This window comes from Archocentrus centrarchus, assembly GCF_007364275.1.
Source record: "Archocentrus centrarchus isolate MPI-CPG fArcCen1 chromosome 18 unlocalized genomic scaffold, fArcCen1 scaffold_23_ctg1, whole genome shotgun sequence".
In the NCBI taxonomy this organism is placed as follows: domain Eukaryota; kingdom Metazoa; phylum Chordata; class Actinopteri; order Cichliformes; family Cichlidae; genus Archocentrus; species Archocentrus centrarchus.
The window spans coordinates 3556522-3572226 of record NW_022060145.1 but is presented as its reverse complement, the minus strand read 5'-3'; the positions used below and the strand labels follow the sequence as shown (position 1 = coordinate 3572226).

The following is a 15705-nucleotide window of genomic DNA, read 5'->3' as shown; positions in this document are numbered from 1 at the left end:
TACTTTAGTCTTTTCCATTTCTAAGTGTTGACAAAGTTGGTAGAGAAGTTTCAATAATGAAATCATGACACCATTCAGGAGTCTTATCATTTTGAAAAAACACTTTCATAAAGACACTGCTGTGGGTCAGTGGTATTAGTGCTCTAACTGGATACGGTTTCCTGAGAAGAGTGAAAAGCAAAAAGATAAATAGGAGAATGCTGAAGTGTTAGCTGGAATTAGAAGGGCGGGTGCTTTTCTTCATCTGCTGCCTGATGTCCTAAACCGTGAGGAGTCGGTGCACTTGCTGCAACTGCGGCTTTGATAGGACGATGCGGTGGACTTGTTCCTGTCCACGGGGGCACGGAATGGCAACACGGCCGATGAATACCATTCGTCCCTGCTTCTCTTCCTTGGCCTAGGGAACAACAAATATGCACAATGTAAGTTTTACAGTTAGACTCCTGTCAAATGTGACTCATTTATTTTCTATATACTGTCATAGCAGTACCTTAACAAAGGAGGAAACTGGGAATGTAGCAAAGTCCGAAGAAGCCTTTGCTCCAGGCTGATATGAGACCACGTGTTCAGCTACCTCACCCTGAAACAGGAAAAGACTTGTTCACACTGCTCACTTTAGTGTTGCTGTCAGATGACAGGACAACATAAGGATCATGCAGTAGAAACTACTTTTAAAGTGGCACCTTGAGTTTTTCCAGAGCATCACTGAGGCTCTGCAGACGAGCCGTCTGCTCCAGGAGCTGGGTGCTGGCACTTACTGGAAGAAATGAACGAGGGGGGGGGGGGGGGGGGGGGGGGGGGGGGGGGGGGGGGCATCAGTTCACTCACCAAACACAGTCTTTAGAAAATGCAAATACATCTTAGATACCCCTGTGTCCACACACCTGCTGTCTTCCCAGTGATGTCTACCACTTTAACCTCTGCACTCAGCTTGAGCAGGGTTGCCAGCAGCTGGTCAGTCCTTCGATATATGCCTGTGTTTAGTCCCTCTGGAGGCATGGAGCTTTCTTTAGACACCTGTGGGAGTTTAGGAGGGCGGAGTGGTGGCAGGGACGCTAGCTGGGCTCTTATTTTCTCTGCCTGTAAGGTTATATAGTTTGTATTAGATATAAATACACACACACACACACACACACACACACACGGTGCCATGAAAAAGTATTGATTTCTTAGGTTTTTTGTCTATTGTCACATGTTTCAGATAAAACAGATGTTAATATTAGACAAGGACTACCTGAGATTAAAAAAAAAAAATGCAGTTTTTAAATAATGATTTCATTTATTAAGGACAAGTTATCCAAACCTACCCTATGTGAAAAAGTAATTAGTTTAAATTATGAATTAACTGTGATTAATATTTTTTTGGAAAGCTGAGTTCAGTTTCACAGCCACACCCAGACCTGATTACTGCCAGCCCTGCTGAATCAAGAATAGAACGTGTCTGAAGTGTAACAGGCTACAAAATCTCAAAAAGAAACACGTAAAACGTAAAACAGAAACGGCTGCAAAACAAAGTCATTGACATCTATCAGTATGAGAAAGGTTACAAAGCCATTTCTAAGGCTTTGGGACTCCAGTGAACCACAGCGAGAGTCATTATCCACAAATGGAGAAAACTTGCAAGAGTGGTGAACCTTCCCAGGACTGGCCGGCCTACCAAAATTACTCAAAGAACGCATCAAAAGAACGTTATTCATAACCATCTCAAAGATTATTCTTCATGTTCGGCTGCTTTCAGCACTGCTGGTATTTGTTTAGACTCTTTTGCTCCAGTTGATCTTTCAGAGTTAACTTCAATAGTTACTTCCTCCAAACCAGCAACATGTTTGTTAGATCCCATTCCTACTAGACTGTTCAAAGAAGTCTTTCCAATTATTGATGCTTCAATCTTAAAAATGATCAATCAGTCTTTATTAGTTGGCTATGTACCACAGACCTTCAAGGTGGCTGTAATTAAACCTCTGCTTAAAAAGCCATCACTTGACCCAGCTGTCTTAGCTAATTATAGGCCAATCTCCAACCTTCCTTTTCTCTCAAAGATTCTTGAAAGAGTAGTTGTAAAACAGCTAACTGATCATCTGCAGAGGAACGGTTTATTTGAAGAGTTTCAGTCAGGTTTCAGAATTCATCACAGTACAGAAACAGCATTAGTGAAGGTTACAAATGATCTTCTTACAGCCTCTGACAGTGGACTCATCTCTGTACTTGTCCTGTTCGACCTCAGTGCAGCTTTTGATACTGTTGACCATAACATTTTATTACAGAGATTAGAGCTTGCTATAGGTATTAAAGGTACTGCACTGCAGTGGTTTGAATCATATTTATCTCATAGACTCCAATTTGTTCATGTAAATGGGGAGTCTTCTTCACACACTAAGGTTAATTATGGAGTTCCACAGGGTTCTGTGCTAGGACCAATTTTATTTACATTATACATGCTTCCCTTAGGCAGTATTATTAGAAAGCACTGCATCAATTTTCATTGTTATGCAGATGATACTCAGCTTTACCTATCAATGAAGCCAGATGACACACATCAATTAGTTTAAACTGCAGGAATGTCTTAAAGACATTAAGGCCTGGATGACCTCTAATTTCCTGCTTCTAAATTCAGATAAAACTGAAATTCTTGTTCTCGGCCCCACAAATCTTAGAAACCTGGTGTCTAACCAGATACTTACTCTGGATGGCATTACTTTGGCCTCCAGTAACACTGTGAGAAATCTTGGAGTCATTTTTGACCAGGATATGTCCTTCAATGCACATATTAAACAAATATGTAGGACCGCTTTTTTGCATTTGCGCAATATTTCTAAAATTAGAAACATCCTTTCTCAGAGTGATGCTGAAAAGCTCATTCATGCATTGATTACTTCTAGGCTGGATTATTGTAATGCATTATTATCAGGCTGTCCTCAAAGCTCCCTGAAAAGCCTTCAGCTGATCCAAAATGCTGCAGCTAGAGTACTGACAGGGACTAGAAAGAGAGAGCATATTTCTCCCATATTGGCTTCTCTTCATTGGCTCCCTGTTAAATCTAGAATAGAATTTAAAATTCTTCTCCTCACATACAAGGTCTTGAATAATCAGGCACCATCTTATCTCAAAGACCTCATAGTACCATATCACCCCAATAGAGCACTTCGCTCTCAGACTGCTGGCTTACTTGTGGTTCCTAGGATACTTAAGAGTAGAATGGGAGGCAGAGCCTTCAGCTTTCAGGCGCCTCTTCTGTGGAACCAGCTTCCAGCTTGGATTCGGGAGACAGACACCCTCTCTATTTATAAGATTAGGCTTAAAACTTTCCTTTATGATAAAGCTTATAGTTAGGGCTGGATCAGGTGACCCTGAACCATCCCTTAGTTATGCTGCTATAGGCCTAGTCTGCTGGGGGGTTCACATAATGCACTGTTTCTCATTCACCTTATTTACTTTGTTTATACTCCACTCTGCATTTAATCATTAATTGATATTAATCTCTGGCTCTCTTCCACAGCATGTCTTTCTCTCCCCTCAGCCCAACCGGTCGCGGCAGATGACTGCCCCTCCCTGAGCCTGGTTCTGCTGGAGGTTTCTTCCTGTTAAAAGGGAGTTTTTCCTTTCCACTGTCGCCAAGTGCTGCTCATAGGGGGTCGTTTTGACTGTTGGGTTTTTTCTGTATTATTGTAGGGTCTTTACCCACAATACAAAGCGCCTTGAGGCGACAGTTTGTTGTGATTTGGCGCTATATAAATAAAATTGAATTGAATTGAATCAACAACTCATCCAGGAGGTCACAAAAGAACCCAGAAAAAAACATCTAAAAAATTGCAGGCTTCACTTGCCTCAGTTAAGGTCAGAGTTCATGATTCAAACAGCTCCGAGGAGAAAACCACTGCTGACCACAAAGAACACAAAGGCTTGACTCACATTTGCACAGAATATTGTCCCAAAGCATCTTGATCTCCAAGACTTCTGGGACAATATTCTGTGGACTGACAAGACACAAGTTAAACTTTTTGCAAGGTTTGAGTCCCGTTACATCTGGCATAAGACTAACACAACATTTCATAAAAAGAACATCACACCAACAGCCAAACGTGGTGGTGGTAGTGTGATGGACTGGAGCTGCTTTGCTGCCTAAGACCTGGATGACTTGCTGTAACTGATGGAACCATGAATTCTGCTCTTTATCAGAAAATCCTGAAAGAGAATGTCTGGCCATCAGTTTGTGCCCCGAAGCTGCAGGACAGTGATCCGAAACACACAAACTCCACCTCTGAATGGCTTAAAAAAACAAACTGAAGGTTCTGGAGTGGTCTATTCAAAGTTAAACTTAAATCAGACTGAGATGCTTTGATATAACCTCAAACAGACCTTTCATACTTGAAAACCCTCCAGAGTGGCTGAATTAAAACAATTCTCTAAAGAAGTGCGGGTCAAAATTCCTCCACAGTGATGTGAAAGACTCATTGCCAGTTATCACAAATGCTTGACTGCAGTTCTTGCTGCCAAAGGTGGCACAACCAGTTATTAGGGTTAGGGGGCATTAACTTTTTCACGCAGGGCCAGGTAGGTTTTTTAATTATTTAAAAAAAAAAAAAAGGGGAAAAAAAGCATTTTGTATTTACTTGGGTTACCTTTCTTATCTTAAAATCTGCTTGATCTGAAATATGTGACAAACATGCAAAAAACTAAAATGAGGATGAGGGTAAATACATTTTACTGTACTTATGTGTGTATTTACACACACACACACACACACACACACACACACACACACACACACACACACACACACACACACACACACACACACACACACACGTGCGCTTGAATCTAGTGTACCTTGAGTCTGTTGTTTTCATTCTTAAGGTGTTTAATACCCAGCCTCTGGGCCTCAACCTGCTGCCTGAGAAGAGGGGAGTCCACCACCTGGGTTGGCCCTGCCATGGAAGGAGGCAAACCTGATGAAGTAATAAAAAACAAAATGGTTTAAAAAAAAAAAATGATAACTATGCCCCCTTGTGGTTCTCCTTAGATGGTGCTTGTTCCCTTTATATTTGTTTAGTTAAAATTTGATTGAAGTCTGGCAGGTAAAAGTTTTACCCAATTTATGCAAGCCGTCTTACATAATCAGTTGGTTGAAATTGCTTTTCTGGGGGTAGAACAACTGCATGTCACATCTTTTGTCAAATATAAAATGCCATCATTTTAGCCGCTGAAAAGAAGTGAACATAAGCAGGAGGCGAGTACTTCACCTCCTGCAGATCCCTGAACGATGGAGGCGATTCCTGAGGCAGGTGGGCCTCTCAGGCCTTCAATGGTCATCTTTGACTGGTTACTGAGTCGTTGTTTCAGCTCTGCCTTCTCGGCCTCCAGCTGGTCAATATCAGCCTGCAGAGCATCCATCGTCTCCTCAAACTCCCTGAAGAAGAGGAAAATGGAGGGTCAGTGAGGAGGAAAAGAAGTGCTATAATAGAGAAAATGGGAAAGAGAGAGAAAAATGTTTAATCGCATTCTTTATTAATCTTACTTTTCTTTTTTCTTCAGAAGGGCAAGGTTCTCATCCAGCTTGGTCTGAATCTTCTCCACACGCTCATCAGCATCTTTGGTCGAAGTGTCCAGCTTCTTCTCCAAGAGGCTGAGGCGGACATGGGCCTCACTCAGCTCCTCACCCTGAGGTTTTCAAAAAATAAATAAATTTTTAAAAAGGAGGTACTGTGACACCTGTTATACCTCAGCTTTCATTTTTCCAATCCCTTTCACTTCAAACTGGCAGATTTCTTGCTCAAAATTCCTTCAGCGTGTCACCTTAATCTTGAGAGACTTCTTGAGCTCCTTGATGACAGTTTCTCTGTCTTCTAGTTTGACTCCTAGACCCTCTGCGTCAGTCATCTCTGCTCTGACCGTGGATGCTCTCAGCTCCACTGGAGGAGTCTAACAAGGGAAGTGAGAAGGAGTATGAAGAAAAAGAAAAAAAAAAGATCACAAACTGGGATTTCACTGAAACAGGTACTGTGAAAATGTTCAAGCATACAAATACCTTTCCCTGTGGTTTTTCAGCATCATACTCTCCTTCCTGCATGGCTGTAGCCATCTTGTTCATGGTAGCAATGACAGAGCTGCAAGACTGTCGCAGCAACTCTGGAGCATTTACACCATGGGAGCCATATACCTTAGAGAAAAAAGGGCAGATATAGAGAACAAGAAAAGACAGTGACAACCTATGTCTAGATTCAAAATCAATACTTCGTACACTACCTACTGATGCTTAGACCCCAAAAATCAGATGATGAACATGCAGAGTGTGTCAGTTAAAACTAAAACTATCTGTGCTTAAACTTCCCCAAAGGAAGCTTTTATTTTTTTAAAGAGGATTGCACACGTGTTAAATGTGTACCTGCTCCACAGCCTTGCAGGCAACATCCTCCAGTTTAAGAGCATTGAGACCTTCCTGTTCTCCCAGTGAAGCGACCATCTGAGCTCCAGCGGCAGCTACCTCTTGAAATACCGCAACCACACGGGTCAACTGGCGCCTGCACTCTGTCAGCGTCTCTGAAACCTGCCATAACATACAGCTGCAGCTACATGGCTCACAATCATCAACAGTGTATCAAATTGCATGACATGTTTCCGTACCTGCGGTCCAAAACTGAGAGCAGCAGGAACTCCAGCTACATCTGTTCCGGGCATGCGACGGCGGATCTTCTTACAGAACTGTCTGATATCAGAACAAGAGGTGTCCAGGTCCTTCAGAAGAACTGCAAAGGCAGAGCTCTCCTGTCCTGCTGCCAGGAAGGCACGCAGACGAGCTACCTCCACTACCATGCAGTCCAGGGCACTCTGAGTAAACTGGAAGTGAGAAGGGTCAGTTAGAGAAAACCTGTCAGTACATCTTTGCCTTACAGAGGTATGCATTTTATTTTAAAGTGTTTAGATTTTAAAAGACCCCCCCCCCCCATTTTGCTAGATCTACATGACATTTCTGCTAGCACTGCCAAACATGCTTGACATACCTTGATGTGGTCAGCCAGTTGCACTGTGCAGTCTTCAGCATGATCTGCCAGATGGACACTGTACAGTTGCTGGAAGACAAAGCAGTGAGATAACAACATGTTATCTTTTTAAACATTTCACTGAGTACATGAATGCGCGAACTTCAACACACCGACAGCCACATTTAAAACTGCAACCACAGTCACACAGCTAATACTGGGACTGAAACTCTTGGTTGTAATGTTTTAATATTAAAAACACCCTGTGTTACCTGATAATACTTGATGGCCTTAGTCAGGGGTTCCACCTGAACGGTCTCATCTAGCTGATCTTTATGTAGGAGATCTATGAAATAATCCAGAGAGCGCTCGTGGAAGCTCATTTCAGAGTAAAGAGTACCCATGCGCTTAAAAACCTCCACGCTGCAGGTGTTCAGAGCCCTAGAATGAAAAACGGGGAAAGAAAACAGCAACCCAGTGATTGTGTTTTACAATTTCAGAGCAACCCATTAAAATTATTTTTACAAGTGTCATTTGTACACCTATTTTATTCCTAAAACATTAGCGGTGACGCTGCGATATTTACTGTTCATATTTATGCAGGGCGGCCTGCAGCAGGCTGAGGGAGTAGACCAGTCCTGAAGCAAAACTGCGTTGTTCTCCTGGAGGCCCTCTGAGCCCCGTTCCCTGAACCAGGTTCCCGTTCAAGTCAAACTTCTCCTGCGCCTGTTTACTGATGAGCTCAGCCTTCAGACAAGAGGATATCAACCACATGCACATCTTTGAAGAACATCTGACAGCTAAATAATTCTAAAACAGAGAGAACAATCATTCAAATGGAGCATGTGCCTGCCTCATACTTTGCAGATGAGCCTGGGAATGAGCAGGAGCACCAGAATACAGTCATGGTCCCCACCGTGACGGAGGAAGGAGTCTGGCATGAAGGAGGTGAGGAGGGACACCTGTCTGTTCGACTGAGCTACTTCCATTTTCCTCAGCTCCATTTCAATGGCCTGGAGACAACGAGCGAGGTTAGTTATTTAAATAAGAACAAAATCCAACAACATTGGCTCATCTCAAAGAGGAGAACTCTGTAAATGTATCATGCAGATCTCTTACCTTGGCGTAAGCCTTGGTCTCTGCAAATTTGATCTTAAAATCAAACAGCTCTGCAGGTGGTTGCTGAACTTGTTCTGCATTTGCATTCTGCTGACTGATCAGCTCCCTGTTGGCCTCCTAATGCACAAAAAAAAAAAAAATACACCTCTTATAGCATCAGGACATTAAAACCGCAGGCCTGCAGAATTACCCCTCCATCCACCTACCTGAAGTGATGCAGTGAGCTCTCTGTATTTACTGATGGTCTGTTGGTAATCAGCTACAGTCTCCTGGGCAGCTTCCACTCTTTTTTCTGCCTCTCTGACCTTTCCTGTACTCAGGTCTAGCTGCTCCCTCAGCTCCATCTCGGTTTCTCTGGCATTCTCTTGGAGTTCATCATTCATCTCATTGATGGCTTCCTGTTAATGCAAAAGACAGCTCCAACGATTGGTCTACCATAAATATCTTATTCAAAATCCTTTTCTTTAGACCTTTGCTGAATGCCAGTTTTAATATATTAAAAACCAAAGGTGTATTATAAATGCAGCTGCACTGACCAAATCAGTGACTGTTTCTTTCAGCTCTCTGACTTTCTCCTCAAGGTCGAGGTTCCTCTCTGTCAGGGTCTCCACCATCTCCTCTGAGCCCAGGGCAGCATCTACCTGGTACATGTCCACACAAAAATTTAGTTCTCACAATTTTAAATATTCACACTAAGCACATACATCTTTGCTGTCACTGACTAGTCTTGATAAACATCTTCTAACATGTGTTATTAACATATGTGAACCATGTGAGCATCCTTTACTTCCTGAGCTTTACCTGCTCCTTCAGTTCGTCGACTGTGGCCTCTGCCTGCTTGATTTCTTCCTGCAGTTTTTCTTTCTGAGTCCTCAGAGTCTCCAGCTCTATGTTCTTCTTCTCCATCTGCTTCTGCAGCTTCACATGTTCCTGTTTCTCTGAGGCAGACAGATCTCGCATCCTGAGGATGAAAGAAGTTGTTTTTTTTAAATTGTTCACATTGGTTTCTAGGCTTGTCTTTATGGACTTTTTTAAGGAGTTAGGTTAATGTGACTGAATTTTTATTCACTTATATTCAATGTAACAGAGAACAAGCAAATACATTTATTTAAAAAGCAGGTTTCCTACCTACCTGACCAATGCCTCCTTAAGTCTGCTGTTCTGCTCCTCCAGCTGCTTGACTTGGTAACTGGAGGCAGCTCCATCTGAGCCTGCAGGAGGAAACAGAGGTGAGGTGGATCGGCATATGATGAGAAGGGAGCAGAAATGAGACAGATACATAACAGGAAGACATTGTGGATTCTTTATTGAGTGTACAATTGGTGATTATAAGCATGCCATTTGGCCACCTCAGTGCTTTTCCTCTCTCTTACACACCTTTCTCTGAAATCTCATGCCTAAGGATCTCCAGATCCATGGAGAGCTCCTCCACTTTCTCTTTCAGGGTGTCCACCTCAACTTGCAGCGATTCTGCTCGCTCTTCTGCCATCTCTTTGTCCAGCGTAGCCATCTCTATGGCATCTGCCGTATCAGACATCTCTTCCATGTACCGCTCCTTGGCCTCCTGTGCCTCCCGGGCTTCCTGTGAAGTGAGAAGGTATAAAATAAGCATTAGACAGGCAAGCATGATGAGTTCAGAGGTTCCTCTTTCATTCTCAAAGCTTTGGGGGAAAAAAAAAAATTACACTGTGATGTAATTCAAAGTTAACAAAATGTTCATCCATTCTAGTTTTTCCCCCCAGGGTACCTTCTTGGCCTCTTTGAGTTGTCTCTGCAGCTCAGTCTGCTGCTCCTGCATTTTGGTCTTCCACTCCTGAAGCTGCTCCAGCTGGATCTTGTGTTTCTCCAGTTCCTTAAGCTTGGCTTTATCTTCTGTTCGCTTCATCTTCAGAGTCTCCAGTTTCTCCTCCAGATCCTTGACTTGAGCTCGTAGTGATTCCTCCTCCTAAGAAGTGATTGGAGCAATTGGCAAGATGATGGGAGAGGAGCATGAGCAAATGTAAACCATTAACTGAACTTTATTTATTTCCTCAGACTCTATTTTTGAAAAGGAAAAACAAAAGTAGCATTAATTAAGTCCCACCACTAAAAGCCCAGGAGATGGTCCATATGGTACTATCCCAAATTCATGTATTTTCACACAATTCACCATTTCCCTAACAGTGATGTAAGGGTATTCCTTTAAGCAAGTTAAACCATGCATCATCACCAGAAAATTCACTGTGAGGACATTTGAAAACCATAATTAAGTACTGAGAAGGTGTACTGAGGAGAATTTTGCCCCAGTGTTATTAGTAAGCTCATGCCGTGGATCATCAGCATGCATGTAGCCATTAGAAAACTCTACCTGCTTGGATATGGCAGGTTCCACCTGGTCAAACAATAACAAGATGGATAAAATACAACACACAAAAAAATATCATTAAAATGATGAACAGAAAAAAAAAAATAGAGAGAAATGAAATGAGATGTGTTGACAGAGCTAGAAGGACTGAACATGAACCATAGCATATATTTTTTTCCTTCCTTGGGTTAATGATCTACCTTGCTCGGAGTAGCTGGAACTGAAGCAGCCGCTGCTGCTGGTGACCCGCTGGGCTGAGGTATGACAGGGGCACCCAGAGCACCCTGCTGGGAGGACAGGCCTGCCTCACTAACATCACCAGACAGAGAGGATGAGAGACTCTCACGCGAAGCCTGTTGATAAAGGCAGATAATCATCGCAGTGTGATGAGAGGGAGTTTAAAAACAAAACGGACCGTAAAAGAAGAACAGGTGTCAAGCTGTAGGGTCTGTTTGTTGTGATTCGGCGCTATATAAATAAAATTTAACTGAACTGAACAGGAGTTTCAGCCACAGTGAACATGCACCTTCAATAAACCCAGTAAATGATGCAAAATTCAGTTGTGACATGAATGTGATACAAAAATTACCAAATATAATCACCTCCCAGTGTCCCTCACAAGGGATGCTCTCCTACCAAGTGTGCACCTGTGTTATAGTGTCAGTAGTTTTTACACCACTCCCTGTGAAGCGTCAAGTGAAGCTCTATGATACAACAGAGCATACCATGAGCGACAGGCTGGAGCGGCTGGAGTGACGGACCAGGAGGGAGGGGAGGGAGGTAGCTGATGAGAGACGTGGCGTGTTCCACTGCCACAGTGTGATCATAGAGACTGGGTCAGAACTCTCATGGGTTACTTAAACTAAATGCTAAATTAGACTGAAGCTGAATATGAACCCTTTTAGTACTATGCCTTTACACACTGTAACTACTAGGTTAGTGATATTACCATCCTGTTTTTATTCTGCTGTTCCTAGATCGCACACCCAAACTGCACATAAAATTCTTTCGGTGACAATCATTTAATTAAGCGGAAATCGGCTTCAGATTGTCCCAACGTGCACTGTTCAAACATTAAAATATTGACATTTTCCAGAATTGTCCTCATGCCATTTAACACCTCCAGTCTGCTGTAGGCAAGCTCACCTTTGCAGAGCGGCGGGTAGAGGACTGGAGGAGATGCGCACACGCGCACGCACACACACACACACACGTACACACACACAGATGTACACACATCCAGTGGTGAAGCAGGATAAGAGATTAGAAGCACGTAATAAGCATTTGCTGTTAGGTTGCATTGACTGATCATTATTTTAATGCACTATATAGACAAAAGTATTGGGACAGACCTCTTAATCTTGGAATTCAGGTGTTTTCAGTCCACAAGTGTATAAAATCAGGCACCTAGCCATGCACTCTGTCTTTGCAAACAATTGTGAAAGAATGGGTTGTTCTAAAGAACCCACTTAATTTACTGTAATAGGATATCACCATTGCAGCAAGTCAGTGTGTGAAATGTCTTCCCCTCCTAGACACTCCACAAGGAAGTCTAAGTGGTATTATTGGAAAGTGGAAATGTTTAGGAACCTCAGCAACTCAGCCATGACTTGGAAGACCTTGCAAATTTGCAGACTGGGCTGCCGAATGCTGAGGCGCATAGTGCATATAAGTTACGAGCGCTCTACTGACTCAATAACTGCAGAGTCCAATCTTCCTCGGGCATTAACATCTGCATAAAAACTGTGCCCTTGGAGCTCCATGGCATGGGTTTTCATAGACTCCACGGTTGAGCAGCTCCTGTAGGTTTAAGGCATAGGTGGCCCAATACTTTTGTTCATATAGTGTAGATGCATGCACCATTTAAAATCATCAAAAGCATAGTTAATCTTGAGGAATCAAAGGGGCAGGAAAAAAAGTGAGCTCATGCAACAATGTAAAACTGACGGAAAAAAAAAAAAAAAAATCATTGAATCACAGAGAATTAACGAGCGCATCATCATTGCACACAATGTCATCCTCTATACATGTACACAAGAGGTCTTCACCAAAATAAAAAGTTGAATGAAATAAAGTGGGAAAACCAAAAGAGAATGGCACAATCACAAGTTATGTCATTATGTCTCATGCAAATGTCAAGAGTTAAAGAAGAGCTCAAGTGCAAAAAGATGAATTCCCACGTTAGTATGATTACAACGAAGACCAAGCAAATGTGCTGAATTTAAATAGTTCTACCTTTTTAATGCTCACTGGCTGCTGAAAGAGGCATCCAGAAAAACAAACATAAGAATTCACCTCAACAGCTGAGAGGCAAAACGAACATGTTCGCATCATAAAAGGGAAGAAACGGGTATGTTGGGGGATAACGATCATTTCAGCACTCTTTGCCAGTCTAATTGATCACAATTAAATAGCACAACTCTTCATAATTAACTTTAAAGAAAAAGAGGGATTATATGGATATTTGTATAACCATCCATCAATCCAAAGTGCACACACTCATGTTAAAAACCAAATAAGAAAAACATCACATTTACTAAACTGACAAATGACAAAATAAAAGTGAGCTTAAACATGTGGTTGCCTACCTGTTTGGTTGTTTTGGGTGTTTCAGGAATGTCTAGAAAATAAAAAATACGATTTATTACACACTCTTGTTATTAATGCTTACTTTGAGGCATTACGTTTCGGAAATGTTAGGTATTGTCCTTGCTCACCTTTTTGTTTAAATGTCTTGGCAATTCCAGACTCAGGGGTATCTGGTGAGGTGGCACTAGAGCCATCTTCTACCACCTGGATCTACACAATATCATAAAAGAGTATAATCAACAACACTATAAAAAAACACAAATTACAAATCTTAATTTTGAAAAACAGCAAATATGGAACAAAAACAGAAGAAAGGTTGAGAAAAAAAGATGCAAGTCTGTTGCATTTGTCCAGTAAGACATATGTTGTATAGCAAACATCATCTGCCTGTTTAGATCTTTACAATTCTGGAAACCTTTGCCAGTGCTAATGCCATTACACCATCATCGGTTCCTCACGTGCACAACTGCCGGTCACCAACCTGGGACTGCCTGACGAATATTCCGTGATTTTCCTCACAGGTGAAGTAGCGCTTGCCCTGCACGGTGCCATCGTTCTTGCCTTTAGGCTCATCTAGTATGACACCCACCCATTTCCCAGAAGCAAAGAGGGTAGCGCCAATGTAGGCAACAGTGCCACGCTGACCCTTTCCTGTCACCTCGACTATTGAACCAATCTGGGAGACAAGGAGTGGAAAAGAATGCTGAGAGTTACAGTTTATTCCTTTATTTACTGTGTCTGTATTGAAAATGTACCCACCTTTGGAGGTTTACCACTCTCCACCGTTCCTGTGCTGCTCATTTTGCTGATCAGAGGGCTGGTCAGCTGAAGGGTTTGTGGAATACAGGTGAAGCGACAGAGATAAATATTAGGGGATTAAAACAGAGAACAGGGTATAATGGGGAAAAGCAGAGAGACAATGAAGAAGGAAGCCAAGGTTGTATGACATACTGGAGAATTTATTGTTTATATTTAAGAATTCCAAAGTCCGATAATTCTCCCTGCTCTAGCTTTTCAGGTCATGTCTTAGGAATCAAAAATATTCAATGACAAGACAGTCCTGAGGCTGCAGAGCACAGAAACACGCTTGCAGCCAGTCATATGGTGTGGGCCACAATAAACAAGTGGTAACTCTGCCTTGCTCAGACAAAGATGCTCATTGAAGACAAACTAGGACTGTGGTAAGAGTCTAATCCTTTTATGGAGCTGCAGAGGCATGTGAATCCATGCTGCTATAGTTGGAACCACAGGGAAGAAAAATCAGAAACAGTTTAATCTCTCTATGACAGAGGATTATAGTCACTAAAACAAGAAGGTAACTGGGAAGAATTCACCTAGGTTGCTTTAGACATAAAAAGATTTTTAAAAATCTGCTTATGTGGTAAATATCAGGACAGCAATGTTATTCTCAATCTACTGTTTTAGATTACTATAAAATTCTAAATATATGCATCTGCTCCGATGAAGACAATGGGCGTGAATGGATCATACATCTACATTATGGTGAGTCCCTGAAAACCCTTACTTTTCAGCGTTATAGTGCAGTAACTTATTGTTACTCTTCAAATGGATTAATCAAATCCCTGATATATTAAATAAAACATTATTAGATGTTAAGTATCCAAGTTACTCACCCTGGGAGTATATGAATGCCGTCTGTTCAAAGCCATAATTAAAAGTTAATACGGTTTCACCTCCAGCACAAAGAAGACTCAATTTTTTCTCTACTTCCTCGTCCTTTCCTCTTTTTCAGAGGGAGGGGAGGACAACACGAGTGTGAGAATACAGGGAGGGATCACTAAACGTCACAGCTGATTTGAACTGGGAGATTCAGGGCAGTATATGTATCTGGCTGAAATAGTTGTTAGATAATCTTTATATTCATCTGCATTAATACGGTTATATTTACATGACACTCAAGGAAGCTGTTTGAACACATACAAAGCGATCCTCTGACACATTATTTCCATTTATTTCACAAATAATCGACCTGTGACATTTACAAGACGAAAAAATGTTAATGAGCTCGTTATACATTGAGGTGGTTCCCAGCTAACACACACACAAGTTAACGATAGCTAATATGACTTCGCTTGGGGCTATTGCTAAGAGGGTCTATGCTAAATGAGCTAAGTGAGGGGTTAAAGTATGAAACAATAAGGCAGATATGCACCAGCAAAAAGTAAACAGTAGTGCATCCAAAGGGAGTCAAAGGCTTACGCTAAGCTAAGAGGGACAAAGTGCTCAATGAGGAGAAAATATCCTGAAACACAATTAAGCTAAATCTATTTTAATGTTGCTTCCTTACAAAAACCAAACACTTTTAAATTGCCATCTGTGTAACAAGTCGTATCAATTTATTTAGAACAGCTTTGCAAAGCTAAAACTGGCCACATCGGCTTACAACGTTAGCAACCCGGCTAAAGTCTGAGAGACAGGCACCTTACCTGCTAAGATAACACAGGTGTATTTTTATAATGCAACTCACCTGATATACACAGATTCCTGTCTTTAAACTAAGCGTTCCGATGTATTCATGCAAATAATAATCCTCTGCTGTGACTTTTTTGGATAAATAGCTTAGAGATCCGGTATTCTTTTCCGTTTTTGACAGGTCATTTCCGGCAGCCTGACCGGCTAAAGGAAGAAGAAAAAAGTAGAAAAACAGCGCCCCCA

General features: G+C 41.9%; 1 protein-coding gene across 8 annotated transcripts; it reads right to left on the bottom strand.

The window, feature by feature from the left end:
• Positions 1-108: 108 nt before the first annotated feature.
• LOC115775151 (dynactin subunit 1-like) lies at positions 109-15649 on the bottom strand. Of its 8 annotated transcripts, XM_030722677.1 has the most exons (32): positions 15518-15649; positions 13789-13854; positions 13511-13705; positions 13158-13239; positions 13029-13060; positions 12676-12696; positions 11587-11610; positions 11166-11249; positions 10641-10793; positions 10444-10467; positions 9844-10041; positions 9474-9678; positions 9229-9307; positions 8898-9057; positions 8633-8737; positions 8303-8494; positions 8097-8213; positions 7838-7990; positions 7564-7724; positions 7250-7418; positions 6999-7067; positions 6622-6834; positions 6383-6544; positions 6026-6157; positions 5794-5919; positions 5516-5658; positions 5241-5407; positions 4828-4946; positions 885-1080; positions 684-757; positions 491-580; positions 109-397 (listed from the first exon to the last, which is right to left on the bottom strand). In XM_030722677.1, exons 2-32 carry the CDS (start codon positions 13828-13830, stop codon positions 260-262), a joined length of 3825 nt encoding a protein of 1274 aa, XP_030578537.1. In that variant the 5' UTR covers positions 13831-13854; positions 15518-15649; the 3' UTR covers positions 109-259. The 8 variants fall into 8 exon arrangements, with proteins under 8 accessions (XP_030578537.1, XP_030578538.1, XP_030578531.1 ...); XM_030722678.1 differs by lacking the exon at positions 11166-11249; XM_030722671.1 differs by lacking the exon at positions 11166-11249 and having other exon boundaries at positions 12676-12693; positions 15518-15648.
• Positions 15650-15705: the final 56 nt, after the last annotated feature.

What these genes read in the sequence shown, in the direction of transcription:
- LOC115775151 (XM_030722677.1), bottom strand. Translation starts at nt 13,830, where the DNA reads ATGAGCAGCACAGGAACGGTGGAGAGTGGTAAACCTCCAAAG. An exon ending in CACCCAAAACAACCAAACAG is followed by an intron (nt 12,697 to 13,028) that starts GTAGGCAACCAC and finishes TGCCTCTTTCAG; the next exon opens with CAGCCAGTGAGCATTAAAAA. An exon ending in AAGAAACAGTCACTGATTTG is followed by an intron (nt 8,495 to 8,632) that starts GTCAGTGCAGCT and finishes TTGCATTAACAG; the next exon opens with GAAGCCATCAATGAGATGAA.